The sequence below is a fragment of the Haemaphysalis longicornis genome, unplaced genomic scaffold, assembly GCF_048455015.1.
Source record: "Haemaphysalis longicornis isolate Haplotype H1 unplaced genomic scaffold, Haemaphysalis longicornis Haplotype H1 scaffold_8, whole genome shotgun sequence".
Taxonomy (NCBI): domain Eukaryota; kingdom Metazoa; phylum Arthropoda; class Arachnida; order Ixodida; family Ixodidae; genus Haemaphysalis; species Haemaphysalis longicornis.
In genome coordinates this window covers 165,692,650-165,702,742 of record NW_027526445.1, presented here as the reverse complement: position 1 = coordinate 165,702,742, position 10,093 = coordinate 165,692,650, and the positions used below count along the sequence as shown (strand labels likewise).

General features: G+C 44.5%; 1 protein-coding gene across 2 annotated transcripts; it reads right to left on the bottom strand.

Annotated features, from left to right (window-relative positions):
• Nucleotides 1-1,378: 1,378 nt before the first annotated feature.
• On the bottom strand, nt 1,379-7,219 carry LOC144148805 (sulfotransferase 1C2-like). 2 transcript variants are annotated; one of them, XM_077680308.1, is made up of 3 exons: nt 6,858-7,219; nt 5,476-5,858; nt 1,379-2,171 (listed from the first exon to the last, which is right to left on the bottom strand). In XM_077680308.1, the coding sequence occupies exons 2-3, from the start codon at nt 5,767-5,769 to the stop codon at nt 1,446-1,448; spliced, it is 1,020 nt and encodes a 339-aa protein (XP_077536434.1). In that variant the 5' UTR covers nt 5,770-5,858; nt 6,858-7,219; the 3' UTR covers nt 1,379-1,445. The 2 variants fall into 2 exon arrangements, with proteins under 2 accessions (XP_077536434.1, XP_077536435.1); XM_077680309.1 differs by lacking the exon at nt 6,858-7,219 and having other exon boundaries at nt 5,476-6,493.
• Nucleotides 7,220-10,093: the final 2,874 nt, after the last annotated feature.

The window sequence follows — 10,093 nt, the reverse complement described above, 5'->3', positions numbered from 1 at the left end:
GCACTTCTTAAGCGACCCTGAACCTGCGTCCACCGGCGATGTCCGCTCACGTGGAGATGGGCGCGCGCAGCCTGGCCGCTGACATAGCACATACCCACGTGGGGGATTGGCCAGGAATCTCCTCGTCTTCCTTGGCAACGGGGGGAGATGGGCGCGCGCTGCCTGGCCGCTGACATGGCACATACCCACGTGGGGGATTGGCCAAGAATCGGGCGTGAGAAGGGCTAATGCACCTGCTTAAAGGAGTACTGACACGAAATTTCAAAGCTGAGATCCGCTCTAGCAATCAAGTACAACGACAACACAAATAGGTGTCTGTGAATAAATGCATCTTTCTTTCTTTGTAGTTGTGTGTGTGTGTGTGATCTCTCTTTCGCGAACATTACCGAACCGCGCAAATTCAACTCGTGCATTCGCACTTTCACCTTCTTCCCCTCGGGGAAATGCGGGGAATTTCTGTGACACCCTCCGTGACAATAATAGTGTGGCGCAATGTCCAAAGTGCGCTGCCACTGTTCGCCGAAACATCAGTCCCCACCTTTTATTTACCAAGTGCGTCAGCAAGGTTTTCTTGAAACGGAAGCGTTACTTGGCAAGGTTGGCCAAAGGGCGTGTCCAGTTGGAGTCCACAAAAGGCGTCCGGAAAAGCCGATTCCAGAAAGCCTGACTGCTTCAGTCGAATCTGGCGCTGGCACCAATACCTTCGCACTCAAAATACATAATCTAAGTATAAAACCATGGCAGGAGCAGAAATCGAGCCCAGGAACCCGTGGTGACAGGCAGGTAACTTACCCATTCCTCTACGACGATCCCACGCAGAAGAGGTCGTTCGAGGTACTTTAAACAGCAACCAAAAGGGGACAAATGGTAAATAAAACAAAACGAAAAGGAGAATTTGCTTATGGTTACTTTATAGCGCGCGACTCAGAAATAAAACAAAAAAGGTGCACGCTTCTAGTTTCAATCTGAGGTGGTCGCTGATAACGAACAATTTAGTAGATGGCGAAGCTGTCCTATTCCGCGTAGTTTGAATTTGAGGTATATGAACGACTGTATGAGATGCACACATGCACCATGTATGTATGTATGTATGTATGTATGTATGTATGTATGTATGTATGTATGTATGCATGTATGTATGTATGTATGTATGTATGTATGTATGTATGTATGTATGTATGTATGTATGTATGTATGTATGTATGTATGTATGTATGTATGTATGTATGTATGTCCTTCCCACCGCAAAAAGCTCCATGAGCAACACCGTAGCGTTGATCATGAGCGTATCGGCCCCTCAACTCAGGTTATTATACAGACGACCCAGAACCCCAACTTGAAACGAACCGATATTTATTTTATTTTCAGATATCCCGGGGGACAGGCGCACATCTGTTAAGCCACTAAGTACACATCCAAACTCCGGACGGTCGCTCCAGGATCTCTCAGTCCAGGTATTCCTCCCAGACGTCCCACATCTCTGTTCCGCGCATTCGCCTGTCGTACATGTCGCGAAGCCGGCGCTTCTGCTCCGGCTTGAAGTGTCTCCTCCAGTCCCCGACCTGCCCCTTCCGAAAAAAGTTGCTCAGTGGTGCCTGAGCTTCTGTGGAGGCCTTATGAGCCGGCCCATTCTCTTTGTCATCAGCATGGTTGTGGCCTTTGACTTCGCCTTCTGCCTTGTGTTCGCTCACGGCATGCACGTCACCTTTAAAGGACACGCTAGACTTCAGGTTGGCGAATGACGTCCGTTCTAGGAACTGGTTCAGGAGCGCTTCGTCGGCTCGAAGCCTTCCCCAGATCTTCTTGTCGACGAATTTGGCCAGTGCGAGGACAGTCTGGGCAGAATCGCGCTTGAAGTGTTCGTAGTAGAAGAAGAAGACGTTGGGGTCGTTTCGGTGGGCGTACCAGGAGAGGATATGCTCGAAGTAGTGGCCGAAGGGCACGTGGCCGTCCATGAAGTCCTCGAAGAACTCGTCGAAAGTTGTGTCGGCGCGCATTCCGAGGTTGACGCGGTCGCCCATGCAGTGGTGGTAGTAGGAAACGGCACAGTCGAACGGGTTGCGCACGATGACCACGTACTTGGCGTCGCGGTGGTACGGAGACGCCGTGAACGAGAGGTGGTGCTTGATGATGCGCGGCTCCGGAGTGTTCTCGGCCACTTCGCGACCAACCTGCGACAATTGGGAGGGGAGGCAAGTTGTTCATAATCTGTAGACTACAGAGTTAGAGTAGGTCACGCTCAAATGCACATAGTGCGCTGTGTGTCTCTGTATTTGTTTCGGAATGTTTGAATGTGCTTGTGTGCAGACAGACTCGAAGAAAGCGTCCTGTTCAGCATGGGTAATGAAATTTCAGAAGAAAGATGAATATAACCATGCTGTACGAGTTGTTACTGCTGATCCAAACCAGAATAAATAAATCAAGCGTACATTTACCATGGGCTGTGTATATTCAGCAGTCACTTTTTCAAATAATGAGCAGTAGCCCACATATGAAAACGGGCAAAGAACGGATTAGGACAGTGTAAAATAGCAGAAGTTGAAAGCCTATGACGGAGTCTGGTTACCACCATATATGGCAGGCCACGAAATGTTCTGTATACGACTCAGGGAGCCGACAAAGGTATCCTATTGTAAAGTTGTATTGAAAGAATAACAGAGTAATTGAGGAATTTTTGTTCAAAGCTTTTACAATGTCATGCCGTCGTCATCCCGTCTGGCAGATCTGAGCCCTTTAACTGAAACTGCTGTTCCTAACTAACTTTTATTATTCTGCAAACTCTTATGTCATTCAAGACACTCGTGTGCACTTCGTTCCAAGTGCACTGTGTCAAAATAAACAGTTGAGCTGGTCGGGTATGATTGGTTAGAGCCAAAAAATATTCGAGAAGGCAAGCACGTCGAACACCATAAAACGAGTCATTCGCACTGAAAAATTTTATAACAATATAAAATGCAAACTACAGCACCAGACTGAGTATCTTCCTTTCCAGAAAAGTTTTCAATCTTTTTTGTAAAAATTAACTTGCTTATTCTCTCCAACTTACTAGGAACTTTGAACCTATTATCTTCCTTTCGACTACATGTCGTTTATAGACCTTTACGTGAAGTTACACCCGAATGGTTTGTAGCCTTTTGTTTGATTATCCTTGTAACTGCACTAAAAATAAGTATTTGTACGGAAAAAATCCACTCTAGCTCATGTGATTTCCAGATGTAAGCAGCAGGGCGACAGATACGCAAATGATACAATTATCTGTACAAAACAAATACAACGAATGGCAGTGAAACTATTGCCCTTCTTAGGATTCGCTGTGGAGGCGACAGGATACTGCTGCTTACGTACGAAGAATGGTGACGTGGTACCCTAACAAAGATTAGGGGTACGATTGTCTGGTCAAAAGGAACGGAAACTTTGCATTCCACGGGAAAGAAATCTAGACGACTGCAATGATAGGGCCTAAGACTAAGCGGGTATGCATAAAATGGAGTAGATAAAAATACACATGGGTTGCGGTGAACGCGTTGTCCTGAGGCATTTTAAGAGGCAAACAAAATAGCCCGTACTGCATCATCAATACTAGGACACAAACATGGCAAGTTAAAACTAAGGATAAGGCAACACAATGCTTGAAGAGCACAACACATAAATGTTGAAGGGCAACATCTTTTGGTTAAAAAATTGATGACCAAACGATTTTACACCGAAGTCGCCAACGCGATCAACCCATTTTCGAACGAACCAGGAGAGCCCAGTTATACTATTGAAAGCCACGGCAAATTGAGAAGGGAGCAGTACCACAGGAACTATCCCGGTAGCTCTGTTCCCAGTACACTCTAACATTAGAATAAATAAAGAATGGTATCACTATACTATTTCTTACTTCTTCAAAATATTATTTTTTCTATTCCTTCATTTCAGTATTTCTTCGTTTTACTATTACTTCATCTCTTGCAAAATACCGCACATGGTGTTAGTAAGATGGACTTGAAGGTTCACGATCCTCATTCGTGATGGAGATATACACGCACACTACAGGTACATTTTATAAAACACTTAACAATGCTTAAGGCGCAATTAAAAGCCGAGTTTCTGAGGCCAAACGAAACGCCGAAAGATTCAGCTTTATCATTAGTTTTTGAAGAGACTACTTATTGTCAGGTCGAGCTTTTGATTTGTGTGTGAGAGCGCACATCAATGAAATGCTTTTATACAGTCTTCTCGAAGCTGTGAGCGCAAGTTGTCGTTGCGACGTGAATGTACCACTCCCTTGTTTCCTCATCACCTTCTATGCATAATTTTCCAATCAACAATAACTGCTGAGACACATAATCAGTACAGGCTGTAGCCTCTTCTAAACAGTTCAACGAGAAAGAAATGTCGCCACATGTGAGAGACGCAAATGTAGTAGTGTCTTCGTATACGGTGAAGAAAAGTATAATTCTAAATAACAAAACATTAAACTATACATCGAATTTAAGCATACCTGACGTGAATGCCGAGCGTATTTTCTTTTATTTTTGTTTTTAAATTTTGTTTAAATTTCAGCGTCTCTGGCAGTCTGTTGATGTCTTCATCTAACTCGACACAACTTCCCGGCCAAGCAACACTTGAGAGGACGCTTGGCAACGAAGTATACGTAAGGCCATTCCAAACTACTAAAACTGCTGGAATGGCTCATAGATATCCACACTATTCAAGGCAAAGGTCGCCTCAGGCACATTTGAGGCAAAATGTGAGTACAGACTCTGTCAAAACTTTCTAGGCCATGCCAAAAGTGCCTAGGACCCTAAAAATTCAAAGTACAAGCTTACCTATTGCGCGAAACTGAAAATTTTTATGCCGGAAAGCAGGAGAAAACACCTTTCTATTTCACTATCATAAAATGATTGAGTCACAGTTAAACGTTAAACGTTTGCTTTATATTCTTTGTGTACTAAAAACCTTTGTCATGGCCTAGAAAATTTTGACAAGGACTGTACATAATCGGGAGTACACCAATTGTTTTTTTATAGTTGCAATCGATTTTTATAGTTGCAAAAGAAAAAGAAACGCGCTATAAACGATATAGAAGGGAGGCGAGATGGAAGCAAATACTTAAGACGGAAGACTTCGAGCTGCGCCAAGATTAAAAGAAACAAAAGGTGCCAACAGAAGCGCACGTGCAGTGCGAACGCCGAAAGGTTAAATTTAACTGAGGAAACCTTCACTTTGTTAACCAAGGAAGCTATGTGTGAGAGGGAAGGAAAAGGGAGGAGGGGGTTAGTGACAGGGCGGCAAGAAGATATCGCCTTTCTACGACATTTGGAGCGTAGCAAGCAGGTGCGCGGCCATTTTTTATTTATAGTTTTTGTACTGCTTGAAATCTCTGAAAAACCTTGGACTAAACGGCCAGTAACGACGTTCTCGCGAAGAAAGGAGCAAAGGGTGGCAAAGTGAAGAGCTGCGAACAATGTGCACGATTCCGCATCTCACCAGTTCCAGGAAGGGCACGCACTTCGTCATGATGTCGGCGAACGAAGGCAGCGTCGTAATTTCCTTCCCCGTTCCCTCCTCGCCTAGGTTCATCAGGCACCAGAGTGTGTACTGAGTCCACGTGGCCCCGGTCTTGGGATAAGTGGCGAGGAAGATGTCCCCGGGTCGAGCCACGTACCGGAGGCCGTCTCTGACCACTTCCCGGCGGAAGGACTTGGGAGGCACCAGGACACCGTCTACAAGGTCGAGCACCAGAGTGCGCGGCACCGGCTTTCCCTCCGAGCTCCCGGACATCCCTCAGACTCTTCCAACTTGTGGCAGACAGCACACGAAGCTGTTGATATCTTGTTCGTCGCTGCTGTCTTGGCTCGCAAATACACGACCTGTGAAGGGAAACTTCTCTGGTAAACAGGATATTTGATTGGCAGAAATACATAGGCTTTGCTTTTTGAGAAGCGTGATAGAAACGTAATGTAATACAAAAATACGAGATTAGTGTGTGACGATGATCTGCGAATAGATGATCTGCAACTAGCTGTATAGTTTGCAATCATTTGCAGCAATTTGATTTTCAATGGTTCGATCAGAAGAATAAGCCACTACCACTCATGGCGGCTTAGAATCCTTCTTAGTCAAACGCCTTATATCCGATTCCATTTGTTACACTGGTTTTAATTCCGCTTGTGGATGATTTAAGTGAGGCAATGGTAACTTTCTGAGGGAAAGGTCTGAGCCGCTTGCTTACTCCGGAGTTCTTTAAATGTTAAAATTGCACTGGGCCATGCGAATTGTTCCTTTTCCTTCATGTAAACTGGGAAGCTATCCGATTTTCATATATAGCAAAGACACTTTACAAGAATGCTGAGTCTGTCTCCCATTCTAAGGTATTCCGGCCGCAGTATCCGAAAGCCTACAAGCTCGACACCTGCAACGCATTTAATTCCAAGGCTACAGTGGCTGTACAATACACGCGTTTCAAAACTGCTCAACGCACCTCGTTGTCGAGTTCCGGGAGAATATGGGATGGCATAAATGGTTAACATTCTTTGTGTTCGCGAAGCTGCACATATGATGGACGTCAATAATGCAGGGTCTGCACAGGTAGACTGGTAAAGTATTTAAACTTGTGAGAGAAGAGCTTATTGAGAGTAAAAAAGAAATTTAGCTAAAAATTTGTCCACACATCTTAGATCGATGTTACGCGTAAAGACTGTTGCAAGGATTGGTAAAAAGCACGAATACTCGTGTTACGCAATTTTATTTCTGATACCCTGTCTGCGAACACATGGTTCCCGTCTGAATTAAGGAAACTTTACTCTTCACTCAGTAACAAACAATAGGCGAGTTAAAAGTAGATGCATTTAAGAGTAATAGCAGCTCACCTTATGGTAACTCTGTTGTCCCTTTGTTGCTCGATTACGCGAGCTTGAGCGCTTTAACTAGAAGCGCTGGAGACAAACGTTCCAATAAATGCTTGCAATAGATGTACGCATAGAAGCACACGACGCTTAGAGTTAACACAGTGTAGCAAAAACACATTTCCCCCCACTCTCCCTGAGACAGCAGGCTCTATGCGGATTCTCTGCATCTAACGTCGTAACCACCCGTGTTCACCTTTTATGCTCACCGATTTCTTCGTAATCGCCTTCATTGAAAAGCCAAGTCTCTTAAGAACGCGTGTCAACACACAAAGAGGTCTTCAATTTCAATTTGCCCTGTACGGGTAGCATGCAACGCCGATAACGGCGCATCAAGGTATGGCCAGCGGTTTGGGCACGTAGATGAAGCCTCGTCGTCCCCTTGGAGGCAATCATTTCTTTAAGTTCATTTCCTTAGAATATATAGTTACGCTCGGGAGATTTTCTTTCAAGCGAAAACACCGGAGCGTTGCAAATGACTTACCTGTACTCGGCTGAAGGTTGCGCTAGGAGCCACGGACGGCGGGGGAATGGCGCACGGGCTTCAAAGGCGCATCGCTGCGTGTCAGAACGTTGATTGCTTTGTTATCAAGGAATATTATTTATGTAAAGATCTGTGGTCAAATACAAGTACGCGGACTAAAAGCCTGCAGAAGATTACAGGGACTCTTCTTTTATTTATGCATCCGAAAGGGTCATAATGCAATTAGGATTGACATGCTTTTAAATGTGATTTTAATGCGATTAGCTTTATACTTAGAGTGGTCGTGCAGATAAAATACAATATTGTTTTATTCGAAACATTTGCTGCTATATAGTGCCCCTAGCTCTTGTCCGGCGGCGAGCGATGCTTTCTTCACTGAGAAATTAAACAATTTAAGCCAAAATTTTGATTGATTGATTGATTGATTGATTGATTGATTGATTGATTGATTGATTGATTGATTGATTGATTGATTGATTGATTGATTGATTGATTGATTGATTGATTGATTGATTGATTGATTGGGTTTAACGCGCCGACGCAACGCAGGCGATGGGGCGCGCCGTAGTGGAGGGCTCCGGATTAATTTTAACCACCTGCGGATCTTTAACGTGCGCCGAAATCTCGTACACACGGGCGTTTTTGCTTTTCGCCTCCATCAGAAAAGCGGCCGCCGTGGCCGGGAATCGAACCCGCGACCTCGTGATCAGCAGCGCAACACCCAAAATTTTGATTGTTCCGCGAAATTGTGTTTCGTGACGTCTGCGGTGACGTATCCAGGCCAGATGTTCAAGCGAACACTAGTACGCTGTTTAATCTGCAGTGAACTGCGAAACGCTTCTTTTAGTGTCAGCGCTCCTAGATGGCGCCACTATACCGCTGTCCGCGCTCGCTTTGTTTTGGAGCGTATTTGCATCCAGGTCGTTTTTGTTACGGTTGACAGAGAGCGCTCCGTGAAACATTTAGTATTCTCGACAAACAGGGTCACGTAAGACAATGTCGCTTGCCCCAATAAACCAGTGTCGTGTGAGACAATAACCCAAAAGCACCGCACTGCTGTGCAGCTATAACAAGCATAGTGCGTGCAGTACCAACAGCAGTACGCACTGGTGCTTCCATGTTTACGTGTACTTTTTTAACTTCCATTGCTTACCACACCATTCTTACTGCTACAAAGAGAATATGCATCAAATTGAAGCGCAAATAGCTCGCCCTGCAAGCTTATAACCCTTGCCTAACTTGGATTTGCTTTTGCTGGCCTCAGCCGATCGCACAGCTGCCCATAATACGTCATAGGTTCTAGCGCGGGAAATGAGCTAGTGGGTCACATGGCCATTCTCTTTTTTTCTAAATATGTAGCTTATTTGAGTGACGTTTACGTTAAAAGTGGTGTCTGTTATTTTAACGAGGAGATCTTTCAAATGAACCAAACTTACATCTTGTCTGCATGGCCCTTACGTACCCTTATTTAACTGATAACGGCTTGTGACACAACCCATTCATCGACGTGAAAGATCGGTAATGGTGGACTCAAAATTATTCCCATGGCAATGTTTACGTTGTGTGCCTCGAGCAGAACGGTAACAAAAGCGTACTACTGTGTTTTTTTGTGCCCTTCAATCCCGTATTCGCACTTTCTACATCCCAATTTACAAATGCGTTATCGCACCTAAAATTTCACCCAAAATGACGCGCTGCTAGTACAGTTGAGCACATGGTAGGATGCGAGGGGGGCATGAAATAATTCTTATAATTGACATAAATCTTCGCTTTAAAAAGGATATGAGATATACACAGAAGTGCGGCAGATTTCAAGGACATATGCGTGGACACAAAAAAACACTCCTATTCCTAGTCAAAAATAAAAACAGCGCCTTTTGGGCACATAAAACGTTCCGTGAGAACCATATCCATTTTACAATCACAGCTGTATAGATAGGGGTTATTGACTTCCCTTCAGCGAAAACTGGCGTAAACAAATTGGAAAATGTACAGAAGGAGACAGTTCTCTTCACGTTTAAGAGCCATGGATGCACGTCTATAACTGCTTTGGTAAAATAAGTCAATGGACCGTTATCTTGAGAAATAAACAGTAGAACAAAATGAAGTTATTACCCCATCAGCTATACAATAGAATACAACACAAGATTTATGCTTCTGTTACATTGTCGTCGTCATGCGGGGACACCAACGGACAACGCCAGCACCTGAAAATGACCTCTTTTGAGGTACAAACTTCTTTAAATACTCATTTTTCCCTCGTGAGTAACCAGATAAATTTAATTAACTATGGATCCAGCCTTACAGGCTTCTTTGACGCTCCTTGCAGCGCATTTTAAATTATTGTTCGTTTTCAAATATTATTCCCGCGTTATATCCCATCGCCAAACGGACACCAGTTAATTGGTACAACATGGTGCCTTTCACACAGATATAACTCCATAGAAGCGTCTAAATGGGTGTACTCAACGCTTGGACTTGTGCAAACAAACACGAATCCCCACCCAGCACTGATGCACGAGATGTTCCCAAATCAACACGAAGCCCAATGCAAATTCTGTACGCAGTCAGGAACACTCACGCACATTATCCTTGAATGTGCCCAGAAGCCTGATTTGCCACCTCCTCCTCATTCACCCGAGAAGTGGGAGACGCTGCTGCCCTGCTCCTGCTGGTTGGGTAGCATGTAAGACGGCACAAGGCTACGTGTAAGAAG